This window comes from Octopus bimaculoides, chromosome 6 (genome assembly GCF_046866305.1).
Source record: "Octopus bimaculoides isolate indiv1 chromosome 6, ASM4686630v1, whole genome shotgun sequence".
Taxonomy (NCBI): Eukaryota; Metazoa; Mollusca; class Cephalopoda; order Octopoda; family Octopodidae; genus Octopus; species Octopus bimaculoides.
Genome location: NC_142933.1, coordinates 58,993,845 through 59,017,777, shown reverse-complemented (window position 1 = coordinate 59,017,777; position 23,933 = coordinate 58,993,845). Strand labels below are relative to the sequence as shown.

The window sequence follows — 23,933 nt, the reverse complement described above, 5'->3', positions numbered from 1 at the left end:
ACCTGCTCAGGTTGTGACCACAATTATGTGGGCCAAATGAGCCTTACTTTGAGATGCAGAGTTACACTACATAAAGAACAGATTCATTTTCTTCAATACAGGCAACTGGCTCTGAGCGAACATATTAACAGATGCACAACAAATAAAACACCGAATTTCCATATTTTTCCATTATACCAATGCAAAGATTCAATCTCCTTACAAGAAGGCTTAAACAAGGAAGACCTGTTCATACAAAAGTACAGACCACACCTTAATATACAAACTTGACTACCTGATCCCTACACATATGTATATAATTATGTGCTTTGACTACAGCATTAGAGAATTTTAGCTCTTATTTCTAGCGATAGAGGTGTTCCTAACACCCTAGTCATATTTAATGACAATTATAGTTTTCCTTTTTGGCAAAACATTGCACCATTGCACACTGCTGTCTATATATATATATATATATATATATATATATATATATATATATATATATATATATATTGAAGTAAGAAAATAGAGAGTTTAAATGGATATAAATTAATTTATTAAAATATTGTTAATTAAGCCTACAATTGTTTCAGTTTACACCCAATATAAATTACGAACCTATAGAATAAAATAAGTTTGCATTTTGAAGATTTTGAGTAAAATATCAGCAGATCAATGGACGTGAAAGAAAATACATGTTGATCAATTGAGTTACTCCAACTGACTAAGTAGATGAAAATATGTTTAATAAAAAAGATATAAAAATAAAAAATAAAAATGTATAGGCAGAATAAAATAAAACCGTTATAAATGTGGATGTCTATTGCCTATGTTAATTTGTGTGTGTGTGTGCATGTAAGTGTGTTAAAAAACTAATCAAATCAAATCCATTTATTTATATGTGCGTGTGCACGTAATTATTCGAAAATGAAATCCAACCATTTTTATCATCATCATCATCGTTTAATGTCCGCTTTCCATGCTAGCATGGGTTGGATGATTTGACTGAGGACTAGTGAACCAGAGTGCTACACCAGGCTCTAATCTGATCTAGCAGAGTTTCTACAGCTGGATGCCCTTCCTGACACCAACCACTCTGAGAGTGTGGTGGGTGCTTTTACATGCCACCGGCACGAGGGCCAGTCAGGCAGTACTGGCAACAGCCACACTCAAAATGGTGTTCTTTACGTGTCACCTGCACAGGAGCAAGTCCAGTGGCACTGGCATCGACCTCGCTCGAGTGTTTTTCATGTGCCACTGGCACAAGTGCCAGTAAGTTTACGCTGGTAACGATCACGCTTAAATGGTGCTATTTACGTGTCACAGAAGCCAGACAGCTGCTCTGGCAATGATCACGCTCGGACAGAGCTGTTGGCGCTCCACTGGCACAGATGCCAGTCATCGAATTTGATTCAATTACAATTTCGATTTCACTTGCCCCAACAGGTCTTCACAAGCAGAGATTAGTGTCCAATGAAGGAAAAGTACGCATAATGGGCTGGCTACACTCCTGGCATTATGGCCTCACTTGCTTTGCCGGATCTTCTCACGCACTGCATATTTCCAAAGGTCTTGGTCACTAGTCATTGCCTCAGTAAGGCCTAATGTTCGAAGGTCGTGCTTCACCACCTCATCCCAGGTCTTCCTGGAAGATGTAGCTTCCACAGGTTCCCTCAACCGCTAGGGTGTGGCACTTTTTCACACAGCTATTCTCATCCATTCTCGCCACATGACCATACCAGCGCAATTGTCTCTCTTGCACACAACTGATGCTTCTTAGGTCTAATTTTTCTCTCAAGGTACTTACACTCTGTGGAGTATGCACACTGACATTACACATCCATTGGAGCATACTGGCTTCATTTCTTGTGAGCTTACACATGTCCTCAGCAGTCACGGCCCATGCTTCACTGTGATGTAGCATGGCTGTTTGTACACATGCATCATTTTACTCTGAGCGAGAGGCCCTTTGTCACCAGCAGAGGTAAGAGCTCTCTGAACTTTGCCCAGGCTATTCTTATTCTAGCAGCTATACTTTCAGCGCACACTCCCCCACTACTGACTTGGTCACCTAGGTAACTGAAGCTGTCAACTACTACTAGCTTTTCTCCCTGGACTGTAGCAAAAGTTGTTTTCAGTGTTTATTGCTCCTGAGAATCTGCCACATACAAAAACTATCTTCCTAGTTAGCCTTCCTTTGATATTGCTGCACCTTTTATGTGTCCATAGCTTACATTGGGCACAACTTACAGGAGTTTCTACCTACACCTTTTCTACAGATCGAGCAGGGCCATCTACCTGAAGGGGTTTGCGTTTTGTCTACCTTTCTACTTATTAGGACTTTGGCTTTAGCTAGGTTGACTCTAAGGCTCTTCGATTCTAGTCCTTACTTCAACACCTGAAACTTCTCCTCTAGTTTTGATAGTGACTCAGCAATTAGTGCAAGGTCATCAGCATAGAGGAGCTCTCAGGGACATCCTGTCTTGAATTCCTGTGTTATTGCCTGGAGGACTATGATAAATAGGAGGGGGCTGAGGACTGATCCTTGGTGGACCCCTACCTGTACCCAGAATTCTTCACTGTACTCATTGCCCACCCTCACCTTACTGACAGTGTCCCTGTACATGGCTCGCACAGCTCTCACTAATCATTCATCTATCCTTGGTTTCCTCATTGACCACCAGATAAGAGAACGGGAGACCTTGTCAAAGAAAGCCAGATACAGAAGTTTATCTTTGGCTAGGTATTTCTCCTGAAATCTCCAGTTGTCTTCTACATCATGTGAAGCTATATCACCTTCTATTTCGTTAAAGGCTTCGAGTAATATGTCCCTAAATCTCTGTCCTTTGGCAGGATCCTTTAAGCTTCCAGACCCTTCTCCTCCATGCTGGTTGTCTTGTGGGCAACCACTTAGCCCTGATCCTGAAGTCAATAACTACTAGTCTATATTGTGGGGTACATTCTTCACCTGGGAAGGTTTTGGCATTTATATGCAGCCACTTTTCCCTTTTTCTGGCGAGGATGTAGTCAATTTGGTTAGTGTGTCTGCCAGAACGGTAGGTGACTGGCAGGTTTCCTGAAGTTAGTATTGCAAACCATAAGGTCATTTGCATCGCAGAACACCAGCAGCCTGGTTCCCTCCTCATTGTGGGAACCAAAACCATAGCCTCCATGTACGTCATGGAAGCCCCCTGTATATTGTCCAACATGTCCATTGAAGTCACCAGCCACAAAGAGAAGGTCCCTGTCATTTGTCAACGAGGTAGTCTGCAAGAGGGTGTCATAAAATCGGTCTTTCTGTCCATCGGGTAGTCCCGGCTGAGGGGCATAGGCTGAGATAATGGTTGCTAACCCATGATGAAGGACTAATCTAATCTTAAGTATTCTATCCCATACTCTGACTACCTCGATTACGTTATCCACCCATTTCACTGCAAGAAGTATACCCATGTCCCCGATTCCACCTGTGTTCCCTGCCCAGAAAATCTTGTACCTGTGTTCTTTGCCTGTGAGGAACCTAGCGGGACCTCCTCTCCACCTTACTTCTTGGAATCAGCAGATATCGACACATCTCCATTCAAGCATCTCAACAATCTCAGCAGGCCTACCTCACAGTGTGCTGACGTTGAGTTTGCCAACCCTGAGGATATGGGAGGTGTGGGCCCGTGGGACCCTGGGACGGGGGACAGCAGCGTCATGTACCTGAAAAGAAAGCTCGCATTTGGCAGAATAAATAAACAAGCAGTAGCCTTCAATTCAACCTGCATACACTACACTATCATATTCTTGCACTATGTGATCACTACCTTACATAGGAGGAGATAAACTTAAGTAGGGGTGGGGGTGGCACGAAGCCTTTAGAAGTGTTCATGGGAGACAACCAAAGGATGGGAGAGGATAGGAGCTTCCAGAACTGGTGGAGAGGATAGGAACTTCTGGTACTGGTGGAGGGGGTGGGAGGGGGGTGCCCATGAACAGAGTAAGGCAGAGGTTTTAAGATCAAGTAGGAGAATCGGGGTGTGTGCGTTAGTTTATAGTCCTGGCGAAGCAAGAGGTAGTCGAGAGAGAAAGAGAGAGAGAGAAATTGAGAGAGACAGAGTGAGGCAGAGAGAAGGGGGGGTTAGGGTTAGTGGTCAGAACACGAGGGAGAAAAATATTCTTTTGGGATTTGTGTAGCGTAGTTTAATGAGACAGCAAATGTTGATAATAGTAATATAGAATTGAAAAATCTGAGAGTTTTCAGTCAGCTAATCTAAGACAGAATTATAGAAATAAGTGACTGTGTGATAAACTCGAATAAATGAATGAATTTGATGACATGATAATGAAATAGAATAGTGAAAGCACTAAGTAAGCTGTTATGATCTGCACAAAAATAGAAGGGTATGAACGAGGTTGAAAAGACAGAAAATTTCTTATCTGGACATCCTTCTGAGATTCGTGTATTATTATGTTTATATTTAGGTTTATGTGTGTACATGTATGTATACATGAAATAAACTAAAGAAAATACTAATATTAGATAGATATCAATATCTTTTATAGTTTACAGTAAGATTATCAATAAATATGTTATTAAAATTTTCAATGTATGTATATAAGACAAAATTATGATTAATATTAATATTATTTAGAATTTTCATATTAATTAATTTACATATTGATCACTATCACAATCATTTCATAATTAGGCTTAATATTTATTTTCACAAAGTTATCTTTATTTTTGAATTGATGTTTGTTTATTTAAGGGTTTAAATAATCACGATCTATTATTATATTCATGTCATTTTTATTTATATCATGTTTATTAATAGTTCTAGTTTTAGTCCATTTATTATTATTTTTAGTTGCTTTATTTCACATTTTATCATCTCTATTTTTATTTATATCGTTTTCATCAGGCCTATAATATTTTTTTCATGTTTATACCCTGTTTTTGTGAGTGCTATATTATAGTAATCTACATTATTATAGAAAATCTCTTCATAAGACAAAAGGTAAGAAATTCTTTTTCTGATATTTTCAATAGAAATAGTCCATAATTTTTAAAGAATTTATAGAATTTTTTCTTGTATAGTTCTAATTTTCTATTGGATGGGTTTTAATGACAAAAAAATGCACCATCCCAATATAATCCACCTCTAAGTTCAGGAAATTCCCTTATTTAAGTCAAATAAAATATATATGTGTACAAGGTCTGTTATTTGTGCAGAATCTGCTGATCCCATCATTATATCGAAACAATTATTAGTATTCTTTCTGACCCAATATTTATTATCAAACTTAACTGATTTTCTAGCTGTTTAGTACTATTGGAAGTATGCATAATACAACTACTTGATAGTACAGGGTGAAATCTGAAGGTGAAAGAGAATGAATACTCTACTACGTTCTTAACAGAGTATACCATAACTAATATTGATGGAAACCAGGAAACCAGTCAAAATCACTTTTTACATTAGAGTACTATAGAGTGTTAAAGGATGGAGAAAGAAAACCTCAACTTCTCACTGAAAGACATCCCCATACCAACCAAGAACAAACACTTAAAACAACTATCAGCCAACACAAGCGCCTTCATAAGAAGAATGAGATGGAAAGCATTCTTCTATGACAAGAAAAACAGCACACAAGAGTACCAGAAGGAAGAAAACACATTCAAGAAAGAATTCAAATCCCTGAGAAACCCACCAACAAATCAACACCTGATGCAATTCAAAGAGGAACTACACAAAATAATAAAGAACATCAAATTCAGGAAATACTCAAGAAGGAACAACAAACACCAACAGAAACTGAAAAAAATACTGGAAGCTTTTAAAAATGCAAACGGAATACTAGTGCCTGTGGACAAAATTGGTAACCTTTATATTGTGAACACCACACTTTATAATAATTTAATTAGAAAAGAAATACTTAGCAAAGACAAACATACACATAACAATATCTTAACTAATATAAACAACAAAGGATATGAAATAGTAAAAAGACTAGAGATAGAAGATAGGAGAGAACCATATGTCCCAAAAAAACCTAAGATAAACCTTAAAGACCATGAAAATAACTTTGATTGTGATCCTAAAGTCAGACTAATATGTCTATTGAAATCAGACATAGGACGTATAAGCAAAAACATCACAGATAATAATGCCCAAACACCAAATTAAGATTGGATTTTCCTTATGGTTAGACATTTGGGAGTTAATAAGATAGTATAAAAAAATATGAAAAACAAAAAACTCCAAATTTATACAATTAGATATAGATAACTACTAATCCACAAGTACTCAATAAAGCACTCATATTTGCAATGAAAAATTCTAGCCTATCTAAGTAGGATGTAGAGATAATATTAACGTCATAAGAAACTGTTATTAATTATGGCAACAAATTATGGATGAGATCAGATAGAATGAATTCCTTCAATATACCAAAGAGTTTGAGTGACTCAGCTCAGGTCATGGATATTGTAGGAATCTACATCTCATTCCACATCAAATCCTCATTGCCATAAATAGCGAGGTATCTATAGAGAGACGATGCCCTTTTCGTAATAGATAATTGTACTAAACTAGAAATAGTGATACAGAAAAAAAAAACTACACAAATTATTTTAAAATGTTGCCCTATCAATAACCATAGACAGTAATTACAATAAAGTAAATTTCCTAGATGCTACTTTTAACTTAGAAACAGTGATGTACGAACTATACCACAAACCAGATGAGTGTCCTAGATACATAAATGTAAAGTCCAATCATCCACCATCCCTAACTAAAGGAATAGTTAGGAACTTAACCACCAGAATATCACGCCTATAACGAGACAATATTCAACATACATGCACTTTACTACAATGAAGCACTAGCTAGGTACTGAGTATAAGGAAAAAATCAAGTTCACACCTGGTGAAGCTCTACATAATACTAATACCCACACACCAAAAGTAGAAAACACACACATTAAAAACAACAAACACAAAAACCCAAGGCACAATGCACAAAATGCTAACAACATAAAAAACCTTCCTATTTTGAGTTTTTTTTTTATACAGTTACAAATCAAATATTTTTTTCATTTGGCATCCACTTCTAGGAAATCTGTATGTTTTCTTTTGCTTGTGTGTCTGGCTTCCATTATTTGTAGTGGCGTTAGTACTTGAAAAGTTTGGTAATCACACCATCTTCCCAACTTTGTTTACATGCCTTAACAAATAAATTTTCACCAATTTTGAAATATCTTGTATTATCCAATGCAATCTTTCTTTTCTTGCCAGGTAGCAATTTGTCGAAGATGGATTTTGTTTTCCTTGCAAACATCAGCTACACTGATGATATACCTGCTGGTGTGTTTGGATGTGGCGTCGCACAGTGTACCCTTAAGAATTGTTGTAAAACTATCTCATTCGTGACTTCCTTATTCGACTGTGTTAGGGCTCTCTTGAACGTATCGACAAAGCATTCTGCTTGTCCATTAGATCTGGGTCGGTATGGTACTATAGTTACATGTTTTACAAAAGTTTTAAAACTAAAAAGACACAAATTGCTTTCCTTTGTCAGACACTATCATGTCTAGGATGCCAAATCTTGCAAAAAGCTCATGTAGAAAGTTTGTTGCAGTTGAGGAGGTTGGCTTTTTACACTTACAAATTTCTGGTCATTTAGAGAAACTATCAACTACCACTAAGTTGTATGAACCATTTAAGGGACCAACAAAATCGATGTGTAGTCTCAACTACAGAACATCTAGTTTAGGCCACGGTTCACTTTTTATTGTCAGTAATTTTGCTGCTAGCACACATCTTCTGCAGCCTGTCACTAAATTTTTGATTTTTCTATCCATTTTTGCCCACTACACATCAAAGCTTTCATCCTCAAAATACTAGGGTGTCCAACATGGGATTCCCTCAACATTTTCTTTTGCAGCGTTTCAGGTATTACTTCTCTCTGTGTATACATCAGTGCGCCATCACAAATTGAGTATAGGTTCATGTCTTGATTTCATTTCACCCCAATTCTGTTCCTATTTACTTTTCCTGTCTACAGTATTCTTTTCGTTTTTGTTATGAACTTGTCCTTTTCCGCATTTTGTTTTATGTATTCGAGGGTCACCAGTAGTTTATGTACCACATTCCACATTACATTTTTTATTTCTCCTTCTGATCTAAAAGCTGCAATTACCATATCTTCGAATGATTCACCATCTTTCAGTATCAGTGTAGACATACCCTCTGCATACCCTAGATTTTTTTGACAGCAAACATTCCAATTTGTAATCATAATTCAATAATGTGGTGCCCCATCACTAGTCTATTCACTGCGTGTGCTGGTATTTTTTTTCTAGAATTGTATGTTGACAGTAGTGGGATCTGTTTGTAGACAGAAATTTCTTTCATGAATAAATCTATAGAATTTTTTCACACCAAATATGATTGCTAATGCTTCCTTTTCTATTTGGCTGTAGTTCCTTTCTGCTGATAAAAATGATTGTGACGCATGGGCTATAACCTTTTTACTCCTATCGTCATATTTGTGCAGAAGCACTGCTCCTACACTGTTATCACTCACATCTGTAGCCAATATAATTTCCAGCTTCAGATCAAAATGCATTAACGATAAGTTCGATATTAAAGTGTTCTTTAATTTGTCAAATGCCTTCAGTCCAGCACCATTTTGCATTTTTCTTTAACAAATCATTAAGTGGGGCTCTTACATTGTGTCTATTGGGAATATAAATTTGGTAGTAATTCACTAATCTCAAGAATGCTTGTAGCATAGTCACATTATTAGGTGTGTGCATATTTTTTATTGCAGTTGCACTGGATGGATCCAGTTTCTATCCATTTTTATCTATTATCTGGCCCAAGTATTTAATTTTTTTCAGAAAAAACTCATATTTTTCATCACTTAGCTTAAAGCTGTATTCTCTTATCTTTTCAAATACCCTTTTTTATGTATTCTACATGTTGTTCGTGTATTTCACTTTTTATTAGAATATTGTCTAAGTAGGCAATAGCAAAATCACTGTCTGCCAGCATTGTATCCACTACTTATTGAAATATGGAAGGAGCTACTTTTACGCTGAAGGGAAGCTGCTTAAATTTGAATAAGCCACAGTGTGTATTAATGGCTAGTAAGTGTGAGCATTCTTCTACTTGGATTTGTAAATATGCCTCCGAGAGGTCTAATTTTGAGAAGAATTTCCCTCCATTCAACTTTGTGAACACTTCCTCAGAACTAGGCAATGGGTAGTTATGTGGGATTAAGCAATCATTCAACCTCGTTGAAAAATCTGCACAAACTCTTAACTTACTATTTTTCTTTTTTATATAGACCATAGGTACTGCCCAATCTGAGTGGTGTGTCTTCTTGATTATTCCTAGGCTTTCAAGTTCCTTATTTAGTGCTGTGAATGGTACATTAAATTTTGGCTTAAATATAGGTGTTGCGTGTTGTTTTACTACAGTTTTTGCTTTCGTTTTCATGCAGCAGCCCAGGTCATACTAGAAAACATCTGGAAATAAATGTTTTATTTTTTGTTTCAATCTCTCAGCTGTATTCAAACCTCCGACTGAACCGACTATACACAAAACACTTATGGGCATATTCCACAATTTGAACAGTTCCATCCACTCTGTGCCAAATAGATTAACAGAATTTTTTAACACATATACTATTGCCATTTTCATTTGGTCACGAAATGTCATATTACACGCAAATTCACATCAAAATACAATCTTTTACCTGTAATACCATGTGCTACTTTTGTAGATTCACTTAATTTTGGCTTACCAATATACTTCCAAGTTTCTTCATTCACAATGGTAATATCACTTCCAGTATCCAACTGCATTTTCAATCTTATATTTTCAATTTACACATTAACGGATTTCCTCTTTGTCACATTACCATTTTCTTTTGATGACATCTTGTTTACTCTTTTTTTCTTTGTTCCAATATTTTATCTTGGTTTTACAATGTGCTTTTACGTGTTCAATTTTTCCACAATGGACACATTCCACTTTCTTAAATGGGCAGTTTTTTCTCAGGTGTAGACCTCCACATACAAAACATGGGCTTGTTTCCTGACTTTTGTCCTGTTCGTACTGTATTTTAGTGCACACTTGATTTCAATTCTGCCTGTTTCGCACTTGTTTCATTTGGGAGAAATCTTTATGTTCAATTTTCTCTGTGTTGTGTCTTAAATTTACTATTCTTTCACACTCTTCTGACACTTGTTGTAAGGTTACAGCTTGGTTTTGTTCCAGCTTAGAAAGAATTTTTGTTCTTACTTCTGCATTTAGTCTCTGAGTAAAATATCAGGCACTTGAACATATTTGGTGTTAACTTGTCTGGTTTGAACGTTTCACATTCTGTTAACTCTGCCAGCATATGTGATCTAGTTCTCTTTGTTGTTCTTTTCTAGGCTCAAACATTTCCAGCGTGTATTGAACAATGAGCTTTTTTGCTAAAAATTTTACACAACATGTCTATTGTGTTTCTAAAATTTATGTCAGAAGGTTTTTTCGGGAGTATGTAATCGCTGTAACACTCATGTTTTCCTGCTGCCAGTTTTCTAAGGATTAGACACATTTTCATATAACTGTCCCAATCTTTGCACTCTTTATTGAAGATCTGTTCGTATCTTGTATAGTACGCTTCAAAGGTAACTCTTTTGTCTGGTTCACTTTTAAAGTCCGTATTTGAGTTTGCAACATATGAACATATTTTCAGCATTTTTGGATGACTTACTATTCATTAATTGCAGTATTTGTTGCTGTAATAGTAATTGTTGTTGTTGCTGTAATAGCAATTGTTGTCTTTGTAACTCAAGCAAACCATCCAACAAATCTTCCATAATTTTACGCTTTTGAATGCCATGAAATTTGCACTACAAACTTTTGTGAGATTGTTTAATCATTGTGAGTTTGTTAATTCATCATTGCCACTGTTGTAATCCAACATCTGACTGTTATAATGTCCACTCTGGTATAGCAGTATAGTTAGACAAGTAACATACAACTATCTATGACCGACCACCCTGACTTCTCAAGGTCAGTATTTGTAACAACTATCACATACCACTCATCATGTGGGAGGGGTGTTTCATTATTATTCTTATTATTATCCCCATAACAGTAAGTTGGACCTATTAATATAAATACCTATGTATTTATATTTAAAAATTCATCATCTGAAAGTCTCCACCTTTTGCATGTATACATATATACTCGTATATATTTTGTACTTCATACCCAAACTATTAAATTTAATATATTTAATGTGTCTAATTTATTCATCCACATAACTGTCTCTATACCAGCTCAACTTGATTCCTCTTATAATCTTTCTTTACCTTATGGAATCGGTCCTCTGTAAACACATCAGAATCAAAGTCTGAATCTTTTGAGCACTACTAAATGTCATCTATACAGACAATCTCTGGATCTCATCTGTCGACTATTTATATCAGTGGTGACTCTGGCACTCAGGCTGTTCGGGCTTAACCTGAGTAAAAATTTAGTAAAATGAATGTGTATTTGAATCTGATTTAATTTCTGCTAACAGTGACTTCAAGTATGTAACTGAAGCCAATAACTTGGGCTCCTTTTATTGAGCCTGGTTGCAGTTCATTTATTTTCATTCAGCATCTGGCGGTCATCTTAGAGGTGCCCTGTGTCAAAAAATATCATTCATAGCAGATGTTCTCTCGACATCGTTCACGTGTCCCTGACTCAGGCTCAGAAGTTACAGCCCGAGTTGTTATCTATAATTGTAAAAATTAAAAGTAATTCAAATTCAATGTTTTCTTGAAGCAATAAATTTCTATAGAGATTAAGATTTAAATTCTAATCTATGAAAAGTTTCCATTCTATAATATTCTTAAAGGAATGAAAAATTATCCGGCAACTTGGACTAAAATGAATGAGCTTGGTAGGTGTAAAAGACTAACCAGCATCTCTTGTCAGGAGTACAGTGACAGTCAGATCACTATTCGTTGTGCACTCTGCTGTTGTTATTTGATTACTATTATTTTGTGCATCTATGTATAAAGATCAGTTGTGTTTTGCAGTGTTGCTTTATTTTTACCCTTAACTTAGAAATGGAGAAAGACATAGTGCTAGGTATAAAAAATAAGCCATATGGAACTAGAAATAAAGCAGAAAAACATGAAATTCTTCGAGCAAGCATGTATCTTATGTGACATTTGTGATGAGTCCGAGTGACGCTAATGACCTGGAGTTGCCTCTGATTTATATATATATATATATATACATGCATACATACACACACATATGAGAGAGAGAGAGAGAGAGAGAGAGAGAGAGAGAGAAATGGTACACACCCACAATGAATATTTCCATTTCTTTCATTAAATGATTTTAACATTATATTATATATATTGCATAATAATGTCTTTAAATTAAAATCAAACTACATCTATCTGAAGGTAAATGTCTGCTGTTCAAAACATAAAATCGAAAGGCAGCTTAATCTCTTAGTGCTTAAACTGGTCATATCCGGCTCAAATATTCAATCTGTTACTATGTGAAAACTGGCCAGATCTGTCCTCTTACACTTATCCTACAATGTCATTAAAAATAAACAATCACATGATCAAAATCTCAAAACTATGAGATAATGCATGATTAACTGAAAACATTGTGAATGCTAAAGGGTTGAAAGAAAATGCAATAAAAACATTTTGAGTGATTTTAATAAAATCCTTATGAAATCCTTGTCTTTCTAATGACACCACATAACCAAAACAAATAAGTAAATGACTTCAAATAAGTTATTACTGACTATTTTCATTTCTCAACACCTTTATCAAAGGCATTTAGTTAAGTTATTAACCTTATCATACTGTGTTCCTGGTATAGCAGGAATAGCCTAAATGTAATATCTAATGAATTCCTGTTAAAACAGTAATGAACACACATAGAAAAAGAAGACAAAATACTAAAAACAGACAACAGATCACATTGCAACCTTGTAGTTAAGTGTGTTTATTGACTCACTGTTAATGATGCCCCCACCCCAGCTATTTAAAACTTTTGTTTCAAATTGCAGAAAAAAAAAATTTTTTGCAATGAAATAAATGTGTAACAACTCCAACACTATATCTGGTGAATGAGCAAGGCCTAGACTCTTTGCAGTTGAGGAAATTATTGATGCTATTTATTCTTTGGACAATGAGAGTGATTTGCAGACAATGAGAGTGATTTGGACAATCAAAGTAGTGAAAGAAATGAGGAAAGTCATGATTCAGGTGAACAAATATGGTAGTTGAGAGATAGACCTATTATTGTTATTCTCCTCAATTTTTTTTTACTCTTCTGACCATTAGTTTGCCTGCAATCATTACTTTTGAGCTGTGTATACAACTATTTTTTTTTTTTGCCCAGGAGTCCAGGTCTGAGAGGGTTAAACTAGAACTTTTGAAAAATAAATTTCTTACTAAAAAGGAAATATGTAACTCATTACAAAAAAAAAAAAAAAAAAATGATTATTTATTCCCAAGGTTTCAGAAGAGAAATTTATTAATTAGATGTCTGTCCCATGACCAGAGTTAAACAAAGTCAAAAAGCACAGAAGTGACAGTGTGGTTGTGAAGTCTACTACCCAACTAGGTCCTGGTTTCAATCCCACTGTTCAGCACCCTGGGCAAGTGTCTTCTGCTATAGCTTCAGGCTAACCAAAGCCTTATGAGTGGATTTGGTAGAAAGAAACTGAAAGAAGCCCATCATATTTATGCATGAGTGTGCATGTATCCTTGTCCAGTAGCATAATTAGGGGGGAAGGAGGCACGTACCTCGGGTGCTGATTAAAGGGTGGGGTGGTGCAGAATTGACCATAATATGATAAGCTTGAACTCCATTTATAAAATTGCAATTGTAAAGATGGATCTCCAGCTTATCATTTTATGCTGCTATTGAAGGTAAACGCAATAGGGTGGCTGTTTACATTCATGTCTGGACATTTTTACAAAAGGCATCAAAAAAGGCTTGAGGATCAATTGAGTGAAACCTGCATATTTTCACCTTGCCTACTACACATACTGCACAACTAAGGGTATAAGATTAAGTGTAGTGGTAAACATTCTAAGTTAAATTTACTTAACAGTCGTTTATTCATTTAACTGTTAATCATTCTTTGTGGTTCTAAAAATAATTCATTCTTATCTTATCAGTGTAAATCGATTTTCCCTTTCTGCATAGCTTGCAACTTCTGGTGTACATACTGTACTGGACTTTGGAACTGGGTTCTCGCTCGCATTGATCACGTTCAGCAGCGGTTGCAAGATCCTGAAACGAATTTCCGGGATGCTGCAGATGATCTCAAAGCCCTTCAAAAAGACGGATGTACTATTATCCACCAATCACTAGAAGAAGGCATTGATCTTTGTCAAAAGTGGAACGTAGATATCAAAAAGCGTCAAGGGAGATAAAAAAGACTACCTCTTGATGATGAAGTTGAAAAGACAGCATCAACCAATGAGATGGATACCATTATGAATGCTGTTCTTCACTATCTTCAATCAGAAACAGAAAAAAATTCTTCTGTCTTAACAATATTGATGCCAAGTTTGGGTTCCTCGTCGATATCCAGTCTCTTCCCTATCCAACACATCTTGACAAAGTTGACCTTCGATCAAAATGTGATTTATTGGCTTCTCGTTACTGTGGCAACATTAACGGCAAACATTTTAAGAAAATAATTGATTGCAGGGCATTGTTCTCTACAAGGCCAGAAAAACTCCTGGAATTCATTGTTTGATATGGAGATAACATTTTTACAAATTTGTGCATTGGCCTTCAAATACTGTTCACAATAGCTGTATCAATTGCAAGCTGCAAATGATTGTTCAGCAAGTTGAAGTTAATCCTGTCTTATTTGCGGACATAATGTTGCAGGACTGCATGCATGATCTTGCTCTTCTGAGCATTGAAAGTGAAGGAACGAATGAAACTGATTTTGAAGAGATAATCAATGAATTCACCTCATCAAAAGCAAGAAAGATGAGACTTTAAACAATTGCATTTCTTTTTTATTACATCTCATTTCACACATTAGGTTTTTTAATGTTGCAGTGGTGGAAGCTGGTGCATTAAACAGTTAAAATAAGGAGGTTTCGTAAAAGTAAACATTCAAAAAATATATTTTGATTTACAGGCTGTACCGAACAAGCAGGTAAATGAACCCTGGTAAAGTATTTATTCCTAAAATATTGCTTTAAAATATTAATTACTTGTAACACATAAGTACTATATAATATTGTGGATTTTGTAAGGTGGGGGGAATTTTTGTGGTTTGTCCCAAGTATGGTTTACCCTAGCTACACCACTGTCCTTGTCATGACATTATGTGATAATTGTAAATGATGATCACCACTATAAAATTATGCTATTCATTTCCAGTCTTCTGTGAAAAACATATGAGGAATATTACTTTGCTTGGAAGCAGGTAAGAGTTGGTGACAGGAAGAACATCTGGTCATGGAAAATCTGACTCAACAAATTCCATCTGACCCATGCAAGCATGGAAAAATGGACATTAAAGGATAATGCTGCTGATAATTTATGATGATGATGAAAATAGCCCAATATATATTATGAAAAGTAATAATGTATAACATGTAATCTCCAATGTTCAAAACTCGGAAATCTAAAAACCCTTTTGATAAAATAAACAAATAAAAATAAAGTTAGAGAGTACTGCATAATTCACCTTTTTTTAAGCTAAATTACATTTTTAACATACTCCATTACTGCTGGTTTTATTTTTAATTACAATGCTTTCCTCAAAGATTATCCTAAAGAAAAATCTGTGCACATTATAGACAAGATATATTTTTCCAGCATTTCATAGCTCACAAATACTGATACACATTATGCACGAGTGCATATTGTATCTATACTATAAAAGGCAAATTTTCTCTGTGTGTGTGTATGTTTAAAATTCATACATTTACACAATTCCAAATTTCTTCGATTAAACAATCGCAATTAATATTCTAAATACAATTTGTTAGGTCACTGTGTCATTTTTTCACTCCAAAAATTTCCTAATAATGAATAAAATCCATAAAACTACAGGAGTAAACATTTTCTCCCTAATAAAATCTAATTTCCTCTTTCTAATACAAATCCTTTCAACTCCTACTTTCTCTTATGAAGCTTTATGATCAACAACAAATACCAAAAGATCAAAACTGAGACAATCACATTTCGATACTGTCATGACAGATACTAAAACTACATACAAAATTACTTTGCCCCTCTAAAATTAACTATTTCTATTCCTCTTACACATCGTTTCAATTGCTACTTTCTCTTATGAACGTTTACGAACGATCCAAGAAAAAAGACAGAGAAACGAAGGAGAGTGAGAGTCAAATAAACAGACACACTACCAATCATACGTAAATACACACACATATATGTACCTATGGTTACCAATGACCTCATTCTAATTGGCGGGAATTATAAGTTTACTTTCCATTTCTAACACCGTCCTTCACCACCGAGACATCTTTCTCAAATACGATCAACAAACATTTATTCCCTACAAACTGTGAGTTTTTTTTTGAAAATCTTTTCGTAAATCTTGACATTAACACCCGCATTACCTACCTAACCCTAACACTGTAGTGAAAACCGTACGGGTGTTAATCTGAAAATTTAACAATCTTTTTTAAAACACTTTTACTTACTAACATCTTTTTTATTTAGTGTTTGTGTTGCCCATATATATATATATACACTTAAGACTTAGTTGTGGGTTGGGAGTTTGATCGGCAGAGGTCATTATTATTATTATTTATTTATTATTATTATTATTTTAAATTTTTCCCACAGGGGCTTATCGTAGGTGGCGTAATAAGTCACACCCGGACAACGTCGGGTTATACTGCTAGTATAAATATAAAACAATAATTGCCACAAGATAGTATATATATTATCAATGTTATCAAAGTGATGTCAACATCCAATTCAAAAGCAGCCATAATTAAATACTCCATCCATCCAACTTCTAATAAAACAATACAGCATAAAAACATTGCAGAATAATCAACCTCACATTGTTCAATATCATTCCTCAAAACCTCAACAAATAAATCCCAGCAACTGCAAACTGAACTGGGTCAAACTCCTGTAAGCTGTACCCAACAAATGAACTAGCGAGCAAACCTCTATGTGGTTGCCTGACTTGCTAAAAATCACACCAAATTTTTTCTTATATTATCATACCCTACTATCTCAAAAAAAAAAAAAAGTAAAGAAGGTAGGACAGATTGGATAACGGAGGCCTAGATAAACAATGCCTCAAATCTCATATCAAACTTTTCTGGATGGATGTATTCAACAACAGGGAACTAGATAAATCATACCTTCCATCCCTGCCTCTTCAGAAAAAGGATGGAATTGTCATAGCTGGATTGCCTGTAGTCAAGGGGAAGCTGGTTCAGGTCAGACCTGACAAACTTACACATGAAAGTTACTGTTGATAATGCCTTTTTGCATGAACTGAAAGGGTAAAGGGTATCCAAAATTCCCATACAGCCTCAGTAAGTAGATGGTACTATTCAATTAGACATGGCTTCTGCCACTGCTGACCAAAACTTATCTGAAATAATGAAATGTTGTGATGATTCAGCAAAATGAGATGCACTGCATTCAGAATGGATACAGCAAAAAAGTGATATTTAATATTTTATAATGCTGGAAAATCAATAAGAATGAGCAATGCATATAACAATGAATATATATATATTAAAAAACACAATATCACATAATGCAACTGTTTCATTTTGTTTTGTTTGATCTCTCTGTCCTACTTTGATTATTGATAAGCATCTCAGGTTTATCATTTTAAAATTCAAAACAAGAAGAAACTGGAGAGGGAAAAATAAAATCTTTGATACAAAATTCATGACTCTAAAATACACAAGTGTAGAATGTAGCAGACAGTCTTGGACTGCTTCTACAAGTCCCTTTGGCAGACTACCTTGATGATGGAAGATAATGGAGTTATTATCATAGCTGGTGACTGCAACAATCGTGTTGGGAATATTCCAATAGATTCCATGGCATGCATGGAGGTTATGGTTTTTGATTCTAGAAATGACGGCAGGGGGTAGGGGAACAAAGCTGCTAGGGGTTTTGTGATGCAAATGACTTGCTGGTCTGCAATACTAACTTCAGGAAATCTACCAGCCATCTGATCCCCTATCAATCTGGTGGGCACACAAACCAGATTGACAACATTCTCTCCAGAAACAGGGATAGGTAGATGCTCATGAATACAAAGTCCTTTCCCCAGTGAGGAATGTTTAATTCAATGTAAGCTAGTGGTTAGTATTTTCAGACTTAGGGCTAGAAGGATTCAGAGACACAAACTGAAATAGAAAAGGAAGTTATGAAAACTCAAAGATCCTTTAAATGGCCAGAGATTTAGAGATGTTCTAATTTGAAACATTTAATGAGAAGGAGGTAGGGGTAGACATATGACAGAAGACAACTGGAAGTTTTTACAGGATAACCTACTGAGGGTGACAGACCAAAACTGTGGATGGAGCAAAGCTTCTGCCAGACTGAGGGTGACATAGTGGTGGATCAGTTAAGTTGACAGGGCCATAAAAGTGAAGAGATGGATTTGGAAAGAGTGGAAAAATGGAAGCAGCAAAAAACATATTAGATAGCTAAAAGGGAAGTTAGGTGATACGTTTATCTAGCAAGGACAGAAGCAGACGCAATAGTTAAGCAGGTTATTCAGGAAGCAGTCATTCCCAATAACTTGTATAGCAGCATAATGGTCAGCTTCTACAAGGGTAAAGGAGATACCTTAGATAGAAGTAATTATAAAGGCACCAAAATGCTGGACCAGGTGATGAAACTTACAGAGAGAATTATAGCCTAATTAATTAGGAACAGAATTAGACCAGATGAAATGCAGTTTGGCTCTATGCCAGGGAGGAACACTACTAATGCTATTTTCATACTCAGGCAACTACAAGAACAGTATCTAGCTAGGAATAAACCATTGTACTTGATATTTGATATTGTGTCAGAGTGCAAGGTTAAATCATCAGGATAGTCTACATCAGTTAGTTTTTGGGTAGGATGTTTGATCAATCTCTTTTTGCAAGTGTGAAACCAAGGCTGTTTAGATTGTTAAGTGATGTTCTGAGACATAATCCAGAGTGACCACAAAGAGAAAAGGTGCTAGTATGTCCCCTTGGAGTACTCTGGCATTGATTTGGTGTTGTTATAGATAATCATAATAGCTGCTGTTATTTCCTCAGAAACACTACTAGCCAGTAGTATTTTTTCCATAGTGGATGGAGTCAAAAGCTTTTGAGAAATCAATAAACTGCTTCAAGGTTTCTGGTTCTTACTCCCTTCAGATGATGAACAAAAATATTTGTCTGGCAGTTGATCTATTTTTCCAAAGCCATTGTGATTTCTTCTCAAAAAACTTTCTCAATTTCTGGTTGTATCCTGTTAAGTAGAAGTGAAATATAAATTTTTGCAGTGATGGCTGTAAGAGTGATGCCTCCACAGTTCTTTGTAAGACCTAAACCATCTTTCTTTGGAAATGGGAGTATGCAACATTTTGTCCATTTGTCAATGTTTCCTCCATTGTAGACCATATTGCAGAAGCCTAACATAATATCACTGAATTCTATTGTTTCACAAATTTCAGGTGGAATATTCAGCAGCCTTGCTCTCTGATGCAATATCAAACTCCACCCAATTACTTCATAGTCTAGAATTAGTTGCACAAGATGTTTGATTACTTGTTAATCCTAGTACAATCAAGTTCACTGCTCACAATCAATGAAAATCCATCATCAACATCAGTGGAGACCCCCATCAATCAAGTTGATGATTGCACATACTTTGATTCTGAGATAGCTTCAATTGAAAAAGATGCAAAAATTCGGACAATCAAAACAGTCAGCCCTAAACAAGCTGGATGTTATCTGGAAATCAACATTGTCAGACAGCCTTAAGTGAATTTTTTCCATGCAACAGTAGAGTCAGTCCTTTATATGGAACAACAACCTGGGCACTTACCAATAAAAAATTGGAATCCAAGCCTGATGGAAGATACACCTGAATGTTAAGAGCAGTCTTAAACATACCTTCAAGAACTCCTGTCTGTTTCCATCACTGTAAGGGAAAGGCACTTGTGCTTTGTGGGACACTGCTGGTGAGCTTAACAAGAAGTGGTAAGTGGCCTACTGCTATTGATGCCAAAGCATGGTCAGACTTGAGCAGGTCATCTGATGACAATGTATGTCGATTAACTCACCAGAGATACTGTATACCAGCCTAAAGACTTCCCTCAATTAATGCAGAACCAAGATGGATAGTGTGCATGGGTTAAAAACATCTGAGCGGGCTCAAAGAGTTAACTTAGTATTTGTTGACCAGGAGAAAGCCTTCAACAGAGAAACCTTGCTCTGTGATATGGTGGTCTCTGAGGAAGCTAGGGATAGGCAAATGCCATGTGAAAGCAGTACAGGGGTGTTGTTAGTAAGATAAAAGTTAGATATGAGTACAGTGACGAATTTAGAGAACAAGTAGGTGTTCGCCAAAGCATGGCTCTCAGTACCTCTCTATTCATCATCCTCTGGACCATAACAGAGGAATTTAAGATTGGCTGCCTATGGGAGCTACTACATGCTGATGATCTTGCTCTCATAGCAGAATCTGTAACAGAACTAGAAAATAAATTAAAAGTGTGAAAGTAAAACTTGGATTCAAAGGGCCTTAAAGTTAACTTTGTATAGATCAAGGTTCTAGTAAGCAAGAAAACAAACCCTTCAGATAAATGGCTTTGCTCAATATGTAGGCAGGAATTCCATTCAGTGTATACAGTGCAAGCTATGAATACACAAGAGGTGCAGTGGAATCACAGGAATGTTATCAGAGAAAATAGTATTTGTATGTGGAAGATGCACAGGAGCCATAAAGTCTACAGGTAGATAGGAAACTGGTTTGTAGATGTTTGTGTACAAACAGTAATGCTCTACATGGTAGTGAGATGTAACCCCTAAATGCAGAAGATACACAAAGACTAGAGAGGAATGAAGTTAGTATGCTCTGTTGGATGTTCAACATCACTGTACATGTATGACAGACTGCTAATGTATTGAGAGAAAAGTTAGGCATACAAAGAATTAGATGCAGTGTGCAAGAGAGAAGATTGTGCTGGTTTGGTCACATGATGCATATGGATAAGAACAGTTGCATAAAGAAGTATTAATCACGTGAAGTGGATGGATCTTGTGGAAGAGCGAGACCCAGGAACACATGGAACAAAGTACTGATATATCTGGTGCCTTACTATACTTGAGAAGACCAGTCTACCATAACAAAATTGATATCCTAAAACCACCTTGGTAATTGCTTATACATGCAGTTCTCTGTCCAACTTCCATTCTCACTGCCCTGTCAAGTTTTTACTTCATGTTTCATTCTCTAACACACATCATTCTGAACAGAATAAATACACACATACTACATCCCCTCCCATTCATTATTTTACTCTTTCTTCCCCACCCTAGAACCACTTTTATTTCTCATTATGCTCTCACCCTTCTGTTATACTCCATCCTCACTCAACAGCTCCTTTATCTGTCTTATCTGCTATCATTCCCAATACCCTTACATATCTAACATAATCCTCTTCACCGGAGGTAGTGGCCTCAATGCTTTTGTTTGGGAGTTTGGGCTTTCTGAGTAGAGCAAAGGATCAAGTATCTCGGTCCTTTGTTATCTTCTACAAAAGGTGCAGTGCCTTGAGGTTGTCCTTCGGTACTTCGTCCCATGTCTTCTTAGGTCTCCCACTTCCATGTGTTCCAGCTACTTAGAGAGATCAGCACTACTATGGAGCTGTCTGCATCCATCTGTATTACATAACCAAACCAGCACAGCATTCTCTCTTACACACTGCATCTAATTCCTCTTATGCTTAACTTCTCTTTCAATACACTAGCATTCTGTTGAACATGTATACTTACATTACACATCAAGCAAAACATACTAGCTACATTCCCCTCTATCCTTTGCATGTCCTCTACACCCTGGGCCTATGTCTCACTACCATGAAGAATTGCTGTCTGTATATACTGCATTATACAATCTTCTTTTTTCACTTGGAGAGAAAAACATTTCATAGCCAACAAAAGTAAAAGCTCTCTGAATTTCCTCCGTCCTATTCTTATTCTAGCAATTCTCTATCACACTCTCTGCACATACTTCCCCACTACTAATTTGGTTCCCTATATAAAATGTACTTGATGTGACACTGTGTTTTTTAATACAATGATAAAATGTTCTGATTTTCATCATGTACTCAATATATAGTTCAAAGGCAAACAAATTTATTAGCCTAATGGATCAGGAACTTTCCCCCTATTTTTGATAGCGTATACTTTCTGCACTAATACAATTATCAACATACATTATATATTTATATTTAGAGTTTATAAGTGACATTTAATATAGGCAAATACATTTATCAGTGAATCAAATTAATCTAAACCAACTACTTCATTAAACTATTTGACAAGCCACCTTAGACCACCTCTGTTTCTAAAATACAAACTGTCCATTTTAAGAGTTCATGTTTCAATTATTAAATCTTTCCATAATAATTGAGTCAGAATCTCAAGTTACACTACAAACACCACCTTAAAAATAAAAGTGTTTCTTATTTTACAAAATCTTTCCAAATTCATGATTATTTCAAAAATTAAGTGAAACACACGTAATATATTTTATTAAAAACATAGTCAGTCACAAAAGGCTTAAATAATGTCAACACCAATTTCACAAGAATTTCTATATATAAAGTCCCCTTACTTGCTTTATGTTGCATCACAATTGCAACAGAATCCTGACTGCTTCTAATTAAGGAATAACATATTTTAAGTTTTAAATATTAGATCAACATGCCCCACAATATTGATGAGACTGGGCCACAAATTCTAACTGAATGCTACAATTGACCAATAACATACATATCTAAACACTGTTCAAGTAGGGTTCATCAGACCCATGCTACAACAGCAGCAGTAGCAGCAGCAATAATAACAAAATCATCAAAGTGAAAAATCAAATGATAGTAAACTAATGAGAGTGATGTCTCCTTCACACATGTAATGCAAAGAATGAAAAAACTTACATTATTCTTCATCATTTCTGTATAAAGGTCTATGCATTGAGTACCAACCTCTTCAGCTGCTTGTTTGCATGCTGCAGCATAATGAATTGTGTTTTTATTGAAATTTGAACTGACTCGATCTGTAAACAAATCAATGAACATAAAACAATGATTAAATTCAAATTAGCCAGTAAATTACAACAATGAAACTAACATAACACAACACTGACAAAATATTTACAACATAGTTAAAAGCACATCTTGAAATCTAGGATTTATCTCAGGATCAGACAATACATAAGTACTGGAAAATTACTGACCCTCTATAAAGTGCAAAAGAAATTTGAGTTTACGTATTTGGATTGGAGAAACTGCTACACACAAATAAGTACTTTAGATAATATTCAAAAACTAAAAAAAAGACATTCAATTGATCAGGAAGCCTGCATTCACCAATGCGGGCGACACATGAAATCTTTTGAGCGGGATCATTGCCAGTGCCCCTGGACTGGCTCATGTGCGGGCGACACATGATATCTTTCGTGCGAGATCGTTGCCAGTGCCCCTGGACTGGCTCTTGTGCGGGTGACACATGAGGTTTTTTTTTTTTTTTTTTCGAGTGAGATCGTTGCCGGTGCCTCTGGACTGGCTCATGTGCGGGCGACACATGAAATCTTTCGAGCGGGATCGTTGCCAGTGCCCCTGGACTGGCTCGTGTGTGGGCGACACATGATATCTTTCGAGCGAGATCGTTGCCAGTGCCCCTGG

The 23,933-nt window shown here is 36.0% G+C and overlaps 1 protein-coding gene across 6 annotated transcripts in view; it reads right to left on the bottom strand.

Moving 5' to 3' along the window:
• LOC106881399 (isoamyl acetate-hydrolyzing esterase 1 homolog) overlaps positions 1-23,933 on the bottom strand; it is a 214,722-nt gene that overhangs the window by 44,745 nt on the left and 146,044 nt on the right. For 2 of the 6 annotated variants that reach the window (XM_052968750.2, XM_052968747.2), the window contains exon 5: positions 23,187-23,305. In XM_052968750.2, coding sequence (XP_052824710.1) covers positions 23,187-23,305 — 119 coding nt within the window. Of the gene's footprint in view, positions 1-17,379; positions 17,616-17,743; positions 19,490-20,609; positions 20,719-23,186; positions 23,306-23,933 lie in introns of those variants that run through there. The other 4 variants (XR_008264422.2, XR_016242282.1, XR_016242283.1 and 1 more) reach the window with 4 other exon arrangements.